This window comes from Cucurbita pepo, chromosome 15 (assembly GCF_057944985.1).
Source record: "Cucurbita pepo subsp. pepo isolate OVF chromosome 15, ASM5794498v1, whole genome shotgun sequence".
NCBI classification, from domain to species: domain Eukaryota; kingdom Viridiplantae; phylum Streptophyta; class Magnoliopsida; order Cucurbitales; family Cucurbitaceae; genus Cucurbita; species Cucurbita pepo.
The window spans coordinates 11,294,334-11,313,344 of record NC_141812.1 but is presented as its reverse complement, the minus strand read 5'-3'; the positions used below and the strand labels follow the sequence as shown (position 1 = coordinate 11,313,344).

The 19,011-nt window shown below is 37.2% G+C and overlaps 4 protein-coding genes across 6 annotated transcripts; 2 read left to right on the top strand and 2 right to left on the bottom strand.

The window, feature by feature from the left end:
* The first annotated feature begins 237 nt into the window (after nucleotides 1-237).
* LOC111811833 (protein translation factor SUI1 homolog) lies at nucleotides 238-2,297 on the top strand. Its single transcript, XM_023698875.2, has 5 exons — nucleotides 238-395; nucleotides 1,220-1,336; nucleotides 1,431-1,636; nucleotides 1,911-1,964; nucleotides 2,057-2,297. Exons 2-5 carry the CDS (start codon nucleotides 1,300-1,302, stop codon nucleotides 2,099-2,101), a joined length of 342 nt encoding a protein of 113 aa, XP_023554643.1. The 5' UTR covers nucleotides 238-395; nucleotides 1,220-1,299; the 3' UTR covers nucleotides 2,102-2,297.
* Nucleotides 2,298-3,841: 1,544 nt separating this feature from the next.
* LOC111811834 (protein translation factor SUI1 homolog 2-like) lies at nucleotides 3,842-6,618 on the top strand. Of its 2 annotated transcripts, XM_023698876.2 has the most exons (6): nucleotides 3,853-3,960; nucleotides 4,062-4,133; nucleotides 4,620-4,730; nucleotides 4,836-5,041; nucleotides 6,116-6,169; nucleotides 6,261-6,618. In XM_023698876.2, exons 3-6 carry the CDS (start codon nucleotides 4,694-4,696, stop codon nucleotides 6,303-6,305), a joined length of 342 nt encoding a protein of 113 aa, XP_023554644.1. In that variant the 5' UTR covers nucleotides 3,853-3,960; nucleotides 4,062-4,133; nucleotides 4,620-4,693; the 3' UTR covers nucleotides 6,306-6,618. The 2 variants fall into 2 exon arrangements, with proteins under 2 accessions (XP_023554645.1, XP_023554644.1); XM_023698877.2 differs by lacking the exon at nucleotides 4,062-4,133 and having other exon boundaries at nucleotides 3,842-3,960.
* Nucleotides 6,619-8,946: 2,328 nt separating this feature from the next.
* LOC111811655 (homeobox-leucine zipper protein HDG2) lies at nucleotides 8,947-13,592 on the bottom strand. Of its 2 annotated transcripts, none has more exons than XM_023698635.2 (11): nucleotides 13,395-13,592; nucleotides 13,115-13,326; nucleotides 12,865-12,982; nucleotides 12,576-12,764; nucleotides 11,474-11,926; nucleotides 11,283-11,384; nucleotides 10,999-11,199; nucleotides 10,549-10,723; nucleotides 10,189-10,460; nucleotides 9,837-9,932; nucleotides 8,947-9,628 (listed from the first exon to the last, which is right to left on the bottom strand). In XM_023698635.2, the coding sequence occupies exons 1-11, from the start codon at nucleotides 13,497-13,499 to the stop codon at nucleotides 9,254-9,256; spliced, it is 2,298 nt and encodes a 765-aa protein (XP_023554403.2). In that variant the 5' UTR covers nucleotides 13,500-13,592; the 3' UTR covers nucleotides 8,947-9,253. The 2 variants fall into 2 exon arrangements, with proteins under 2 accessions (XP_023554403.2, XP_086974036.1); XM_087117910.1 differs by having other exon boundaries at nucleotides 13,400-13,592.
* A 3,023-nt stretch (nucleotides 13,593-16,615) lies between these two features.
* Nucleotides 16,616-18,598, bottom strand: LOC111811848 (uncharacterized). The gene is made up of 2 exons (XM_087117880.1): nucleotides 18,110-18,598; nucleotides 16,616-17,099 (listed from the first exon to the last, which is right to left on the bottom strand). Exons 1-2 carry the CDS (start codon nucleotides 18,431-18,433, stop codon nucleotides 16,923-16,925), a joined length of 501 nt encoding a protein of 166 aa, XP_086974006.1. The 5' UTR covers nucleotides 18,434-18,598; the 3' UTR covers nucleotides 16,616-16,922.
* Nucleotides 18,599-19,011: the final 413 nt, after the last annotated feature.

Below are 19,011 nucleotides of genomic sequence, written 5' to 3'. Positions count from 1 at the left end.
AATTGGTGAACATTTTTGGCGTTGACCAAGTGGTCAATTAGGATTAGTTGGGACCCGTTAAAAAGGCGTTAAAGTGTGAGCGATCGTAGAGAATTACCGCTCTCGCTATATCCTATCCGATGCCAGTGTAATTTACGGGCAGGGAAGGTCTTAAACCAGATAAAAAAGGAAGCAAGCGACGTCGTTTTAGCAACAACCATGGACCATCGGATCAACTACGAAATTTTATCTCCACCGTAAAAAAATAAATAGGAGAAAAACCAAAACCGACTGTAATCGATATAATAGAGCTTTGTGTGGCTTGCATAATTTCTCTCTCGCATTAAAACTTCATTGACCTTGAAACCTTGCTGTTTCAGGTCTCTTCGTCTTTGGATTCACAGCTTTTTCTGCCGGTAAATTTTTGTTCATCTCTGTTTCTTTCATGTTAATCGATGCAATAATTTTCTTTTCCGTTTCTTTATTTATTTATTTCTTCTCGAGCATTTTCGATTTATCTATCTGGGTTAGGGTTTCTTTTTCTGCGTGTATTTTTTTTTTTTTGTGCCCGGATCGAAGCGCTAGATCTGTTAGTGTTTTGGGATGTAAAAGTTTCGTTGTTTGATTGTTATTCTCTCTGATCAAGCGTGTTTCAGTCTTTTAATTAACTGATCCCAATATTTGAATCCCGAGTCTACTCTCTCTCCCCGTTGCGGCTGCTTTGATATTGTGTCTCTGTTTTTTGTTTGGGGGGGGTGGGGGTCTGTGTTCTTGGAAAGATATTGACATGATAACTGCTATCTAATTTAAAGAAACAAAAGATATATGATTTATGTTCCAAAGACAGAGTTGGTTCTTTCGTTCGTGGAGAAAAAGCAGATAGATACTATCCTTTCATAATTGTTTGATCCCATAGAAGAACATTTAATTGTCTAATTGTTCGGCCATGGGTTTGGAGAAACAGAATGTGTAATTGTAAAAAAACCCTTAATGATTGTATTCTTTTCATAATCTACAGTTTTTGTTCGTTTGTTATTTTTCTATCTTTTCTATATGGTGAATTTTTTAGTATTCGGTATCTTGATCGTTGATCAAGAAGTATTGAGAGGATCATAGATTAAACGTGGGACTTGTAGCTATATGAGGACGAGGGGTTGATTACTATTTATTATTAGTATTTTTAACAAATCGATGCCTCTGTACCTTGTGGTTTCAACTCTGGATCTATTGTGTCTTGCAGATTCGAGCACAGCTTAATTGAGAGCAAATATCTTATTTGCTGGTTGGTTACCTGTGTTCTACTCCGGACAGCCAAGTTTCATGTCTGAATTCAACGTGCAGATTCCATCTGCTTTTGGTAACTTGTCAAGTCCCCAATCGATTTCGTAACTTGTGTTGCAGTAAAAGCCTATATATTTGTTTCAAAATTAATCAATTTATTTGGTGGTTAGACCCATTTGCTGATGCAAATGCTGAGGACTCAGGAGCTGGGGCTAAAGAGTACGTTCATGTGCGCATACAGCAACGTAACGGGAGAAAAAGCCTGACGACTGTCCAAGGATTGAAGAAGGAGTTTAGTTATAACAAGATACTCAAGGATCTGAAGAAGGAATTCTGCTGTAATGGCACAGTTGTGCAAGATCCTGAACTAGGACAGGTCAGTTCTCTCACCCTAAATGAATAGCATTGAGGCCCTCCTTTTTTCGTTGTTGATGTACTTATCATTTGTTCGAAAACTATTTTACTGGTGGCGATATGGTGATATGCATTTTAGCAGTTGTTTTCTGTGTAAAGCTGCTGGTCGATTGTATATTTATGTTTGATTAGGGTATTATTAACAAGAACCTAGAGGGTTTTATTGGGTTATTTTCAATTTGAGAGAAACATACAATGCCACAATTAATATCATCGGTTGTTGTAATTGGCTTCAGGTTATACAACTTCAGGGAGACCAAAGAAAGAATGTGTCCACCTTCCTTGTGCAGGTAAGTAACCAAGGTCTATAAGTAGTTTGTGTCAATGATTTATGTTTTCGGCAACAGTTTTTGATATGTTCACCGTTTTTCTGGATCGATAGGCTGGCATTGTGAAGAAGGAGAACATCAAGATTCACGGTTTCTGAAGATCATCAGCAGGATCGAATTCAATTGCTATTTACAGCAGCTTAACTAGTGGACATTATATAGCTTTTGTTTTTAGAATTTGAAGAGTGCGTGTTACAACTCTTGGTCCATGTATGTTTTCTTTGCTTCATTATGCAGACCTTGTTATGGATCATTGGACCCTTTTAATTAATGATACGTTTCCTGCTTTCTCAACCCCATTGCGACATTTAACCCATAGGTTGAATGATGGAACAAGCACTAGATACGAGATTGCTGAGCATCACTCATCCATTGAACTGCATTTTTCCTTTACAACGAATAACTAGGAAACACAAAGAAAAGAGCCACCGAGTAAAGGGGAGGTTGTAAATAGAGATTCGGCCATAACTTATTCCTTTGCTTTCTATTTTTTTGTGGAGGAGTCCCTCTCAAAGAGATATGAGGGAGCATCCCTTGAGATATCCATAAGGAATGTGGGTCCTCCACTGTTGGCGTTGTGTAGTACTTTTAGCTTTCTTGGAGTCTTTTTCCAGACCAGAGCTAGGCCGTCGCCAATCTTACTTCAGTTGGAGGACTTGTTATGTTCTTAAATGGGTTCGTCAACAAAATAAATAAATGAATGGAGTGTTAAATATTAATTTTTTTTTATGTAATCTTTACTTTTAAATATTCATTATCCAATTTACAAGCCAAGGTTGATTGGAAAAAATTGTAAATAGAGATTAATAAATAAAAAAAAATTAAATTTTATTTTGTTGTTATCATAACTGAATTTTGGAAATGTTCTTCAAGAACGAAAAATAAAAAATAGTAATAGTTACCCGATTCTATCTCGTTACCAAATTAAATTATGCTTGCAGTAACGTGTTTCTTACCATATGCAAAGGAATGATTACAATTTAAATTCTTACCAATTTACAAGCCAAGGTTGATTTGTTAAAGAAAATATAAATGCATCGACTAACTTTGTTTTAGAATGCAACCAATAATTATGAATACATTTCTATCACACTTTTAGGGTATATTAATAAACAATTCATAAAGTTGGATTTTATATGTTTTTTTTTTTATTTTTTTTATTTTTTTTTATTTTATATAAGATAATCATTGTTTTTAATGGATAAAAGATAATAGAATTAATAAAAGTAAATATTAATCAGAGTGACAATATTTCCTTTTCCTTTTCTCCATCTCATCTTTCTCTCCTTTTAATATCTTAATTTTATAGGTATATCAATAGATATTGATATAAAGTTTTTTTAGATGCGGTAATTAATGTATGAATTCTTTTAATGTTTTATGAATTTTTATAAAAGATATAAAAAAAATATAAGATTAATTTATATTCAATCTCTTCCTTTATTTGCCGAATTTTTTTGTTATTAAGAAAAGTAATACAATTAATCGGAAACTGAGCGGTCTGTGACGGAACTCGATTTTTATTCAAAACTGATGCCATGCCGACAACGAACACACTCCATAAAGACCAACAATGTTCTGGCGTTGACTATTTGGTCTAATGGGATTCGGTGGGCCCCTTAAAAAGGAAGCGTTAAAGTGTGAGTGAGAGTACACAATTATCCCTCTCTTCACGGGAACGGATGGTCCTAAACTCCGTTCCACGCAATAATCCAGGTAAGATTAAAAGAACCCGAGTGACGTCGTTTTTGGTGAGACATTCATGAGCCGTTAATCAACTAGAATCTCTCATCTCCACCGTTAAAAAATAAATAGAAGAAAATCCGAAACCGACTATTATACTTGGAGGTTTGCGTGGCTTCTAATTTCTCTCTCTCCCGCGTATAACAGCTTCATTTTGACTGGTTGGCCTTATTTTCACGTCTCTTCCTCTCCCAATTCACACATTTTTCTCCTGGTAAATCCTTGTTTATCGCTCTCGCTTTCCTTCTCATTCATCCATAATTTCATTCTTTTTGTTCTTCTTTCACTAATTTCTTCTTCATCCTTCTGGGTTAGGGTTTCTTTTTGTGCCTGCGTTGTCTTTTCTGTTCTTGTATCGAATCGCAGCATCCGTTTGTTTTCTGCGATGTAAGTGTTTTGATGTTTTCTGTCTTTTGTTTAATTTATTCGCATTATTTCCATTCTCGGAGTGAGCTGCTTATGGATTGTGTGTTTTTTCGGTGTTCTTGGCTAGACAAGATGATTTCCATTTAATTTTAAGAAATGAAGGGTTTAGATGCTTTAGGTTACGAAGACATGATTGGTTGGTTATCTCATTTGGGAAGAGTTGCTGATTAATGATTGTTTTTCCTTAAATTGTTTGTTTCCTTTTAGATCGTTTAATTTTCTTCAATTTGTTTGGTCCTTGATTTGGAGAAAAGAAACAAGTAGTGCTGTAAAAGACCCTCAACTTTGATTTTTTTATTCATAATCTACGTTTTAATGTACTTGAATCTTTGTTTAAGAAGTGGATCAAAGACTGAAAGCAGGACTTGGGGCATGGATGAGGGGTGGATTATACTTCTTATTTTGAACACTGTGGGGTTTCATATCTGGATCTGTTATGTTTTGCAGTTTTGAGTAGCTTAATTGAGAGCCCATAATTTATTTGCTGGTTACCTGTGTTCTACTCCGGACAGCAAAGTTTCATGTCTGAATTCAACGTGCAGATTCCATCTGCTTTTGGTAGCTTCACAAGCCCCTGTTCTTGGTTTTACTTTTTATTGTGTTGTACTGCATAAGAAGCCTTTATGTTCATTTTAAAGATAATTAATTTTGTTTGATGGTTAGACCCATTTGCTGATGCAAATGCTGAGGACTCGGGAGCCGGGGGAAAAGAGTATGTTCATGTGCGCATACAGCAACGTAACGGGAGAAAAAGTCTTACTACTGTCCAAGGATTGAAGAAGGAATTTAGTTATAACAAGATTCTTAAGGACCTGAAGAAGGAATTTTGCTGTAATGGCACAGTTGTGCAAGATCCTGAGCTAGGCCAGGTTTGTTCTCCCACCCTACATGATTTGTATGGGAGAGCTAGGCCAGCGGCTTACTCTCCCTCACTAGCTTCCCTCCTGCCACTCTTGTGTAAATAAGGCTCTGGGAGGTTTGCTCTGCCTGTCATTTAGCTGTCAATTGGTTTCTTTCAATCCTACGTCAGTTGGAGAGGAGAACGAAACATTCCTTATAAGGGTGTGAAAACCTCTCCTTATGTAACGACCTAGGCTCACCGCTAGCAGATATTGTACTCTTTGGGCTTTTCCTTTCGGGCTTCCCCTCAAGGCTTTAAAACGCGTCTGCTAGGGGAAGGTTCCACACCCTTATAAAGGGTGTTTTGTTCTCCTCCCCAACCAATGTGGCACATCATAATCCATCCCCTTTGAGGCCAGCGTCCTTACTGGCACACCGCCTCATGTCTACCCCCTTTCGGAGAACAGTGAGAAGGCTGGCACATCGTCCGGTGTCTGGCTCTGATACCATTTGTAATGGCCTAGGCCCACCGCTAGCAGATATTGTCCTCTTTGGGCTTTCCCTTCAAGGTTTTAAAACGCGTCTACTAGGGTAAGGTTCCCACACCCTTATAAATAGTGTTCTGTTCTCCTCCCCAAATGTGGGACATCACACCTTAGCAGACGCATTTCGTGAGGCTTATGGTGATTGGTAACGAGCCAAAGTGGACAACATTTGTTAGCGGTGGGCTTGGATTGTTACAAATGATATCAAAGTTAGACATCAGGCAATGTGCTAGCGAGAATGCTAGCCCCTAAGGGGGGTGGATTGTGAGATCCCACATCAGTTGGAGAGGGGAACGAAACATTCCTTATAAGGGTGTTGAAACTTCTCTCTAGCAGACGCATTTTAGAACCACGAGGCTGACAGCGATACGTAACAGGCCAAAGCAGACAATATCTGTTAGTATGGACTGTTACAAAAGCTGCGGGCGGGGATGTTTATGGGTTGTGGATTGGTAAAACATGAAGTAGAATTTAGAGGGGTGCTATTGGTACTTAACATACAACACGACAGGCATACCATGCCAACCAATAACATCATTTGTAATGGTTACCCTGCAGGTTATACAACTTCAGGGAGACCAAAGAAAGAATGTGTCTACCTTCCTTGTGCAGGTAATGGTAGACTGTTTATACTTCGTGGCCACTAATATTTACTCGGTTATCATTTTTTATATACACTCTTCTCTGTTTTCGGCATTGATAGGCTGGCATTGTGAAGAAGGAAAATATCAAGATTCACGGATTTTAAAGAGCATCAAGATTGAATTCTATTACTGTTTACAGCAGCTGTAAGTGATAGTAGTGGACACAATTTAACTATTTGTAGAACGTAGGAGTGCTTGCTACAACTCTGGAGAAATGTACGTTTGCTATGCTTTGTTATGCAGACCAAGTTATGTATTACTGGACCCTTTTAGTTGATTACATGTTCCCTGCTTTCTCATCTCAGCGCCAAGTTTAGACCTGTTTTTTCTAATTTGTTTGTAACATGATCCAGTTATTATATGTGTAGAGCATTGTTCATTCATGAGTCCTTCAAATCTAACTCAATATCCATGATACGATCTCTCTCTTTCTCTCTCTCTTTCTCTCTCTCTCTCTCTCTCTATATATATATCTATGTATGTATATGTATGCTTAATTTTGAAAAATTAAATGGTTATTAAATGAGACTTAAATAATTTAAGATTAGAAAATAAAAAAAAGTTTTGAGTGGTTCATATGAATAGAAGAAAGGCAACAAGAAAAATTGACCTAAAGTCTCTTTCCCTATCTAAGAAGTTATTGAGTGAAAAGAAGAATATATGCAATCCATTCATCAATCAACAAGCTTTAAACTTCCATGTGAAAACGTTACTTTTGTGCTTTTCTTTTTCTTCTTTTGTTAGTACCATTTTTTTTTGGGTCCAAACCTTTTATCTTTTCAAAGATGTTTGAATAAACTCAATCACACCATTCGTAGATATTGCATGTTTCGACCCGTTACATATTGTCGTCAGTCTCACGATTCTAAAATGTGTCTACTAGAGAGAGGTTTTCACAGTTGTAAGAAATGTTTTGTCCCCACACCCTACATAATCCGCTAATAAATATTTGACTGATTTTTCTTTTTTCTTCTCTTGGACTTGATGTTCCAACAAGAAAACAAAAATGGTGTTGATCATTAAATATTATTCGATGGACCGATGTGACACAGACTTATATAAGATTGATTGAATATGTTTTTTTCTCTTATAATTATAAATTATAATTATTAGATCATATAAAATAACATGTCCGCATTTATTAGACACATGATAAGTTTTGAAAATTTGGTTCCAAGTTCACATGCGGTAATCAGAAGTTCTTGAGGCTTGACTTTCAAGTTTGTTGTAAACTAAAATGGCATGAAAATGACAAAGAAAACCATGATTGTTTGCATGGGTTTGCTTTCATAACTTCAAACATAATCTTGGTTAGGGTTTCAAAAGACTCATCATCTTCATCAAAAGTATGATCTTCATTCATGTTTAACACGTTTAAATAGGATACAAATTATCAACTAATATCTAAAAATAGGAAAAATATATAACAAACGAAATCTTGTAAATAAATAAAACATACATACATTTAATCCAATCTAAAATAAAATATACTACTAATAACTCCAAAATATATGGGATAAAAAATCATGTGCTGACTTTTGTACTGTGAATGGGAGAAGTAGCCGTGTCTTCTAAGGCATCATCATCATCCTCAAAAAGCGCTTTCCCAACAGAATTGGGATCCCAAGAACAGCTCCCAGTACTCGAACATACAGCATTTTCCGGCGAGGAATAATCCACCAAGTAATCAGTCCAACCACTCTGTTCTTGCTGTTGAGCTCCGGCGGAGGAATCTTCCAGCGGGGGATCAACACCGTCAGCGGCGGCGTTCTTCTCCATGAAAAGAAGAGAGGAGGGATAGAGATGAGAGTTTGGTGAAAAAATGGAGGAAAAAGGGTCGTCCATGAGGTTGAATCGGTGGTGTGGACCAGTGGGGAAGTTAAAACTAACTGTTCTTCCAACAGAAACAAAAATGACATAAATGCTAAGGCCAAGGGCGTTGACCTTTGTGGATTTTAGATTAGATATTATAACTTTGACTTCTTCCCCGCTAATTCTGCCGACCACCTTCCTTTGGACTTCTAAATTTCAGCCCACTTTAACAGTGCCCTGTCTTATTGGGCTACACCCAACTTTGTGTTCAACCCACATTCAAAATTGAAAGTCGGGTTCGATAACAATTTTGCTTACGACAATATATTCACCATGATGTTATACGGGTCTTTTCCTTTCATAGTGTTCGATATAGAGCTCGTTAGCGACTGCTAGCCTTACTAGCTAAGCCTAAAGGGTGTGTGAACATGCTAGGTTCATTTTTTAATATTTTCATAAGCCTATAGGTTCTTTGCGTGTGTGTGTGTTTGTGTTCGAGCATACTACTACTTATTAGATAACAAATTGACTTGGCTTTTCCACATTGAGTGAATTGAGAATTAGAGGTGATATTGAGAATTAGAGTGTTTTAAAATTGAGTACATACACCCACCACTTAAACTACTTGAACGTAAGCACGTGAGTAAGTCTTTTTGCAACAAGACATAGATTTGAGGACGAATCTTTTTGAAAAATGAGATGAAATCTATTGTTGTACGCGATTCCATTAAATGTAACCTCGAGTTACAACTACCTACAAAATCTAACATACAAGCACTAACACATCTCATCCTTCGGTGATGAAAAGTAGTACTGAAATCGAGGGAAGTAGCTAACGCCTTGTATAGATTTCTCTCATTTAAATTCTTAAATCAAATTTTAAAAGCAGGACAAGTTTTTCAAGTCCATAGATTGGTGGAATAAAATTTGAAATGAAAAAGAAGTTGGTAAGGTTATATTATAGTTTTATAGGCAATAGGGTATGGGTACCCCACATTGAAAAGAACATTAAAACAAAGACACCACAGGATTATGCTATAAACAAGTTCAACTCATAAGAACCCTAAAATAATGCCCACAAGCTTAGCTACACAAACAATAATGATAATGGACAAAGTCAATACCCGAACCCCCACCATTAAATCCTTACCTCCATCCTTCTTCTTCGAGGTGCGTTCTTGACTTCTTCCCTCTCTGCTAATTGAATTCATTCAAACCCCATTGAGTTGAGGGTGAGGGCTCACTGATTCTCGCATGACAAAGAGGCTTTGATCCTCTCAACGGTACAGGCAATCAGATTGTTGACTGTTGCGACTGACCCAAGAGAAAGTTTAGCTGTCGGAACCGAGTCCACCAAAATCTGAAATGCAACTGTTAAAAGCGACCCGCCGGATCCATGTTCCGCCACGCCATTAGCGCCGCCGTCCGACGTGGTGCTTCCGTCGGGAAGAATGGCAAATCCAGACGGGAGAAGGGCGACATAATCGGGATCTCCACCGTTTAGCACCACGTTGATGGCCACAATGTCCACCGGCGCATACACCACAAACGAGGCTGTTTCATCTGTGCTGCTCTCTTGTAATATCAACATGTTGCTTTGGCTTGAATTTGCACTCTAAATTTTACACACAAAAAAAAAAAAAAAAAAAAAAAAAAAAAAAAAAAAAAAGCTAATTAATAAAATATTTTATTTCAATATACACCATGTATAAATTTTATATAGTATTGCAATTGAAATTTCACAAAAATATTTTAAGAACACGATAAAACGATTGTTACACACCCACGCTAATTTAAAATCTAAAGTTATAAGTGGAACTTACGTTTACTCGTAGCAATGAAACACAGTTTCCTGTGTCGCGTCCATTGGCAATGTGAGCCATTTCTTGCACAATTCCACCGTTCGAAAGAATATCCCACTGTAACATGAGGTTGAATATCGTCATTTTTAATCTCAATTTCATCTAAAAATCCAATCAATTTCTACACGTTTATATACGATTAAAGGTAATGGAAAAATCAACTAAAAATTCAACCCCTAATCTTGAAGTTAACTATCTCCATTGGTATAAGACCTTTTGGGAAAGTCTAAAGCAAAGTCACGAGAGCTTATGCTCAAAGTGGACAATTTCATACCATTGTGAAAAGTCGTGATTCCTAATATAGAACACATACCTCATTACGAGAATTTTCATCTCTGAGAAAATCGAACACTCTTTTAGGAGGAACAGGAAGCCAAAATGAAGTGGCGGCGCTGAGGACAATGCCGGGTGGTCTGCCGGGATCGTCAACACTCTTTCTAGTCATAACTCGAACATCATCCGCCCCGGTTCCCGACAGAGTTGTCCATGTGTGTGTGGTGGACGCGCTCACTCCGCCACAAAAGCTCATCACCATTCTCTCTGCCAGCTTCAACATGCTCTTTCTTCCTTCTTGATTGGTTATCACTGATAACAATTTAACGTCATTTTCTTTTGTAATTTATTTGATTCCAAAAATGATTATAAATATAGAATTTTGAAACCGAGAAATTACCACCAGCATCACCAGTAGGAATACTTGTGGCCATGGCGCTGGCCAGCCTTTCACATTGACGATCCAACGTCGCAATCCAACGCTTAGCACCGAACGCGTGGCCAGACCTAACTAGCTGGTTGTACAAACTATGCACCCCACGATCATCCACCTCAACATGCTCAACCCACGTAACCTATTAAAAAAAACAACTAAATATATTAACTTAACATCCCGAGTGACATTAATTAAGAATAATGAAGTGTTAGGAATCACAGATCTCCATAATGGTATGATATTGTCCACTTTGAGCATAAGCTGTCATGGCTTTGCTTTGGGCTTCCACAAAAGGCCTCATACAAATAGAGATAGTATTCCTCACTTACAAACCCATGATCATTCCCTAAATTAGCCAACGTGGGACTCACTCCGAATAATCCTCAACGTGAAGATATAAACATAATTAATTACCTTAGAATAGCCATTGGGCATGTCTTGGATTAGACAACCGGATGGCCTTCTCCTGCATCTAAGCGCCGGAGTCGGGCGTAAATTGTCCAAGGAAACGTCGACCACAGCCCAAGTTCCCTCGCCGTGCTGTTTACAGTACCGAACGAAATAGCTCTCCCGAGTCGGAACGAGTGGCGAAGGCACTTGCAATTCCGATGTCATCTGAATCAATCATAAGATGATCATAATATAAACATGTGTGTATAAGAAAGTACTTAATTTGTATTTTGGGCATTTAAATTTACCACTTGTAATGCTCCGTTGTAGTTTCCGGCAACGCCGGTTGACAATACTTCTAATGTCATAGCTCTTGACACAATCCCACTGAATACGGTTGGCCACTGATTCTGGATTTGACAATCATTTAGTAACACTAATTTGCATGTTAATTTCATGTTTAGAGTGATTAAGAAGGGATTACGAAGGGCTTAATTACCACATCCATGAGCATCTCAACGAGGCTAATATGGTTCATAATGACAACAGCAGTGGCACGAGAAGCTTCACAGCTAAACCCAGAGGGCTTAGGTCCAATTCCTCTAGGGAAGGTTCTAACGTATTCATCTTCATTAAGTACAGCCGTGGAGCCATCGAGGGAAGTCATCCACAAGGGCTCACCCATCTGAGCCATTCGTACCAGCTCCTCCATGGCTGCAACTGCAAGCTCGATGATTATGGGCTTGTCAGCCTCCGATGGCGCGCTTATAGTCCTCAAAAGGTCCACCGCCCCATACATGTCCCCACCACCAGCTCCGAGGCCTGAATTGTGGCCGCCATAGCTTCCAATTCCAAGTTCTAGAGGACTTGATGTCATTGGTGTGGAAAGAAGCGGGTAGCTCGATACTGGCTTTCCTACGTATTTTGCTGCTATGGCTGAGATGCGATCGATCTGTGATGCAAATTTGAGGGGGAAAAAAAAAATGTAAGAATGAACGGAAACTTAGGAATCACGACTCTTTACAGTGGTATAATATTATTCTTTATTTATAAATCCATAATCATTCCCTAAATTAGCTTGAAGATTATTGGGGTGAGTCTCACATGGGTTAATTTAGTGGAAGATCATGCGTTTATAAGTAAGGAATACTATCTCGATTGGTATGAGGCCTTTTGGGAAAGCCCAAAGCAAAGGTGTGATATCCACTTGTGCTCAAAGTGGACAATATCATACCATTGTGGAGAGTCGTGATTCCTAACATGGTCTGAGAGCCATGACCTTAAACTTAGTCATGAAATAGAATCCTCAAATATCGAACAAAGAATTGTGAGCCTCGAAGGTTGTAGTCAAAAGTGACTAAGCAAAGCCATGAGAGCGAGCTTATGCTCGTGTACTTTGTTCAAGGGCTCCTCAAAGAAAGGAGTCGAGCCTCGATTAAGAGGAGGTTATTCGAGAGCTCCATAAGCTTCAGGGGAGGCTTATACGGTACGGTTGAAAGATCATGTGTTTACAAGTGAGGAGTATGAGACCTGCCACTAGAGCTTATGCTCAAAGTGGACAATATCAATCAGAACTATAAAAACCCTAAAAGACGAGGTACCTCTTCTCTCAAGCGGGCGTTTTCAAGCCTGAGATGATGTTCGTCAAAGGACATCTCTCCAATGGCGGTGGGGCCTCCACAATTAGGACACGTAGCATTACCGAGGGCTTCTCTGTACCTCATATTATCAGCTCGAAGCTTCTCATTTTCTGTCCGGAGCTGGGTGTTCTCATGTCGCTCATGATGGGTCTAAACACAATTTAACAAAGATTTAAATCAATTGAAAAAACACCATTTAAAAAAAAAAAAAAAAAAAAAAAAAAAAAAAAAAAAAAAGGATTTCGTGTACCTTCATCTGGGTTCTCTTGTTTTGGAACCAAAACTTGACTTGCAACGGCTCCAAACCCAACTCCCTACTCAGCTCCTTCCTCTGCTTATCATCTGGGTGTGGACATTCCTTGAAGAACCTAATTTAATTTACAAAACCCACATAAATTTCAACAATTTTGTATATAAATTAATAGCCCATTAAATTATTAAAACGAAGTAGTAGTTTATAAAATAAAAATAATAATAATAAAAAAAAAGAATTGGGTTACGCCTCCATTTGTTGGATCTGGTTCTGAGTATGGCGGTGGTAACGCTTCTTTTTGGGTGGTTGATGGTCAAGGTCATCACCAGAACCCACCTCCTGGTTCTCGCTGCTTGATTTTGTTGCACTCTCAAACTCTTCTCCTTCTCTCATTCTCCCAAAATCGCTCTCTGAAAACTCCACTCCCTCTACCTGCCCTCCTCCCTCCATTATACTCCCCTGCAATTCAAAACCCAATATTCATTAACAGATTCCACTTCAAGGCCTAAACCCAATTAAACACTGACCTGACCAAGAAGAAGACTCGCCGGAGACCCAAAAATCCCAACACTTCCATTCCTTCCGATCATCGGCGCAGTGTTTCTCGCTGGAATCATCATTCCGGCTGGCATTTTTTTAGCTCGCTTTCTTCAATACCCAAATCACCAAAATGGGAATTCACGAAACAAAACCACAAAAAGGGATTTTTTTTTTTTTTTTTTTTTGGGGGGGGGGGGGGGGTTAATTTTGAGAGATATGGAGTTGGAGGAGGGAGTGGACTGTTGATGCCCAGGAAAATAGAAGGACAAAGTGGGTGTGGAGAGGAAGAAAAGTGGGGGAAAGAGGAGTAATTGCAGAGCGTATTGAGAGGGTGGGTTTGCATTTAATGGTGGCTGAAACAGACGTAATTGCTCCACACGCATTATGAGAGAAATCAAGAACAAATTTTTAAATTAAATTATATTTCCTTGTGCCCTAGGTGGTGTAGTAGAGCTTTAGTGCAATGAATGACGGCTACCAAACAACGCTCTACCAATATTTTATTTTATTTTATTTTATTTTATTTTCATGAATATTCTTTGGAAACTTTTAACATTCCAATTTCTACCCATTTATTGTCTTAAAAACTCTCCCCAAACAACCTCCTACCTTTTCCAACTACTCCTTCTCCAATCATATATTTTTTATTTTTTAATTTAAATATTATAAACTAAAAATAATATGTAATGTTTATCACAAACCCATTTAAGGAAAATAAATGGGAGTCAAAATGTTCTGTCACATATACACATTTACACATATATGGGAGTTTATTTGACATTCCATTTATTTCATAAGATACCATATATTATGAGGATAATTATTTATAATATGAATCAATAACTACACCCTAATCTTTATAAATCATTGCAATAAATGAAAGGAAGCATTCCCAATCTTTAATAAAGTTTTGGGTATCATCATTATCAACCTATATTATAAATTTTTAAAACCAAATGGGATGTTTTTTTTTTTTTAGTGAATATGAAACTTAAAGGCTATATAACTTGATTTAATGAAGCCATGTTTGAAATATTGGAGTTTTCTTGGGGTAATTGGTTAATGGAATATGATTTATGATATAGACAATAATAATGTGTAAGAGATGAATGAATGAATTCTTGAAAAAGATGGTTTGTCATTTCCTAATTTAAGAGAGCTAAATTGAGGATCGAATCCATCATTAATACATACTAAAAATTAATGATATACATTCAATAATAACGTAATTTTTGTGAATTAATATGTAATGTTCATCAATATAAGTATTGCTTACCTTTATTCTATTAAATGAAATGTTAATAACATCTCAATAATGTTCAAATACTTGCATATATATAGATGTTTTTTTTTTTTTTTTTTTTTTTTTACAACAAACCCCAGTTGAAGATATTCTAGGGGAACGAATCATTCTTTATAAAGATGTGGAAATGTCTATCCAGTAGACATATTTTTAAATCGTGAGGCTGACTTCAATACGTAAAGAATAAAAGCAGACAATATCTGCTAGCGGTGGGCTTGAACTGTTATACTTATATACTCGTGATCTTCCTCTTATCCTGGTGTTTTGGTTGTACTCCCAATAATCTTCTACTCAAACAAAGTGTCACTGAGCCTCCTCTCATCTAGATCAATAACTTTTTTTTTTTTTTTTTTTTTTTTTTTTTTTTTTTTTTTTTTTTTTTTGGAATGGAAGATTTATAAGAGACAAAAATCCAATTATAAGGTTAAGATTGTAATGTTTGTTCTAAAATATATATATGTTGTCATAGAAGAGTTTGGGATTTTCTTTTTTGGGGGAAACTAATAAAAATGTAAAGAAATTAAATTTTGAGAATAAATGTTTATGGGACCATGCAAGTTGACTTGAAATTGCTTAAATGTAGAAGGAAAATTATATATATATATATATATAATAAATAAATAAAAATTGTTGAATTTTGGTGTAAAAATATCAAATCAAGAAGAGTTTAGAGTATTGAGGAGGATAGCTCATTTGAGCTTTCTGATTTGACAAATGGGACATAGTACCCTTCAATCACGCGACCTTACTCAACATTAAATTAAATTAAATTACTTTAATAACTCCTTCATCAAATCCATGAATATGAATATGCACAAACGGTTAAGTGTTATTGGGAGTGAGTCCCACATTGGTTAATTTAGTGAAAGATCATGAGTTTTAAGTGAGGAATGTTATCTCCATCCGTACGAGGCTTTTTGGAAAAGCCCAAAGCATAGCCACGAGAGCTTATGCTCAAAGTGGACAATATCATACTATTATGAAAAGTACTTAACCATGTCCAATATCATATTATTCTGGAGATATGTGATTAAGTTCTTAATATTTGAGTTTTAATTATTAATATAATAGTGAATAAAAATGATTTTTTAAAAATAAAATTTAACTTAATTCCTGCTTTTGGGTTTAACTAAAAAAGCATCCAACATAAACACGACAACTCTAACTATGAAGCTAAAAGAGAGGCTTGAACTTCAATAACGGAAAAAGGAACCGACACGACAAAATGGGAAGTGAATTATGCATGCAAGAAAAAAAAAAGAAATAAATAATAATAATTGAATTCGTGTCCAGCAACGCGCAGCAGACAAAAAAAGAGTGGTTCGTTTGGCGTTTGAAAAAGGTAGAATTCCTCAGCGATGTGACACGTGGACGCAAAGGTGGACCAGAGGGTGACGTAGGTTGGTTTGTCGTGGAGTTATTCGACCTTGAGGGTCTCATTCGGGCTGTCATCACCCGAAAGGCAATGCCAAGTTGTCGCAGTCGCGGCCCTTCCTCTCCTGCGTGGCTCACTGCTGGCCGTCGATTCGGACTTCCATGAAGTGATGATTTTGTTTACGGAGTCAAACGCAGAAAACTTGGTCAACGTTGGGTTCTTGTGTGTTGTCCCGTTCCAAAGTTTGGACTTTGTGGCCACCGCATCTTCTTTGACGTCTTCCTCTACTTCACTTTCATTTGCCTTCTTTCACTTCTCTTTAATCATTCTTATATTACTTAGTAAGTAAGTTTTAATCATTCTTATATTACTTAGTAAGTAAGTAATTTAATGGCTGGGTTTAGTCTTAAACGGTTGAGTTATACATAAATTGGCGTTTTTACTACCAATTTTGTTTTGTTAACATATTTAGATGCATATGCATGACACTTGGACATACTAGGACAAGTCGAATCTTAATAGAACAACAGTTTAATAATTCAATAACTTTAATAATAGGATTTAACATGATTTTAAAACGAACAAATCGTTCGATCAAGTCAGTGTTGATCAATTTCGGTCAGCTTTCCTCTACATTCGATCAAGTTAGTACCTTATTTTCATTCAAAGCTCAAAAGGGTCCCTTTGTATGACTGATAATGGTTCAAAGAGGCAAATGCTGAATGATCCATAGACAGAGCTGCATCAATACCTAAAGAACTAACATCATCAGCTAGTGTGCTAAACCAAAACGGATACAGCTCAAAAGGGTCTCTTTTGGCGAAATAGGATGGCTCTTCAAGCTCTCTTTTTCCTGCCATTTGAGGGTCTGGTGGCGGTGATCGTAGCCTTGCTCGAGCACGCCACGAGCCCACGTAGCATGGCCAAAACTCCCAAACCCAAGAAGGGGTAGTATATTGTCATTAGAGTATTAGATGCTCGGTTAGATCCAACCATTTCACCCAATATGGCAGACTGAAATTACAGAAGAAACAGAGAATAAGCAACATTTCCCTACAAGAAATGGAACAGAAACCAGTGGATCTCTACAGGTAGGTTAACAAATGAAGCAGAACAAATCCTTTGCAACATGTATTCAAGCAGAATATCAAAGTGTTTGAAATATCTAAGGAGTACTCGGAAGATATTTGAACCTTATCCCAAATGCACTACTAATCTAAACGCCTTATAAAGTTGAAGCCTCGCCAGTTACAAATATTGTCTTCTTTGAGATTTTCCTTTTGGACTTCTCTCAAGGTTGATTGCCTAGGAAGAGGTTTCCACACCCTTATAAGAGACGTTTCGTTCCCTTCTCCAACCAATGTGGGATCTCACAATCCACCCCCCCTAGGGGACCAGCGTCTTCGCTGGCACACCGCCTGGTGTCCGGCTCCGATACCATTTGTGAGAGCCCAAACTCACTACTAGATATTGTTCTCTTTGGGTTATTTCTTCTAGGCTTCCCCTCAAGGGTTTAAAACGCATCCATTAAGAAGAGATTTTCGCACTAATAATGTTTCGTTCCCTTCTTCAACTTCAACCAACGTGGGATCTCAGAGTATATCGACAAGAAATCAGTTTCCAGCCTGATAAGAAATTTCTTCAATGCTTCTTTTAAAAACACTAATTAAGATGATCAAGTACATATACGGAGGAGAATCAAGAAATGACGGTCTTTTAAAAGCTATTAATTGACAAGTTTTGCCAAAATTCTGAAAAACAACATGAAAATTAGCAGAGGAAATCTCAAATCACAGCTATTAACTTCTATCACGTGGCTATCCAGAATCCAACACCCCCAAACTAAGTACATCAAGCATCAAGAAATGGCATTCTTTTTTGCGCCAATTACAAACTAAACTCACAACAGAACCATTGTGCAATTAACAGAAACACAATGTGCAGGCAAAAAGGTATTTATTGATTGAATCAAACAATATATTTGAATAGCAGCCAAATTGGTAGGAGGTGAAGTAGAAGAATACCATGGAAGCCACTAGAGAAACGCCATATATCAAGCAAGTGGTGTTGTACCATGGCTTGGCAGCCAAGAAAGCGTAGAGATTGAGAAGCAGGAGAGGCCATTGAAAGAGAAGCTCGAGCCAAACGAGGCCAACGACGAAGTGAGGGGAGTCGGCCATTACATAGTCCCCCGATTGGCGAATGTACCAGGCCTTGAGATCGATCAGAAAATCAGGGAAAAGGGTTTGAGGAAATATGACCTGGAAATCGATGAGAGGCGATACCAAAGCGAGAAGGAGAAAGGCGAGGAACAGTAGTGCGTCGACGAGCTTGAGAAGAGCGCCCATGTTTCCACAGAGCTTTCTTCCCAAGAGTGATTGATTTTGTTGGGCGAAATGGGGATTTGAGGTAGGGATAGTGAATTTCAAGCCTCAGCTTATACCTGCTTTTTCAATCCGAGCAGTTCGCCAACAGCCGGCATTTTTTAGTAAATTAATTATTTGAGGGATTCGGACATTTTTTAAACAAACATTGATTAATTAAATAAGAATTTTTTCAACTTTTTTTTGGTCGAATGTCTAGTTCACGACTCCTTTAAAATTAAAGAAAAAATTAAGAGTAAAACTATATTTATTTAAGGACCAATTGAAAAATAAAGAAAATTTATGGGTAAAACTATAATATCCCCAAATTTAGAGACAAAATGAAGATTAAAGAAAATTGAAGAGTAAAGCTGTAACGTTGCAAAATTTAGGGACCCATGGAAGACAAAGAAAATTTAAGAATAAAACTATATAATATTCAAGATTAAAAAATATTTAAGAGTAAAACTATAATATTGCAAAATTTTAGGACTAATGGAATTTAAAAAAAAAATTAAGAGTAAAAATATAATATTGAAAAATTTAGGGGCCAATTGAAGATT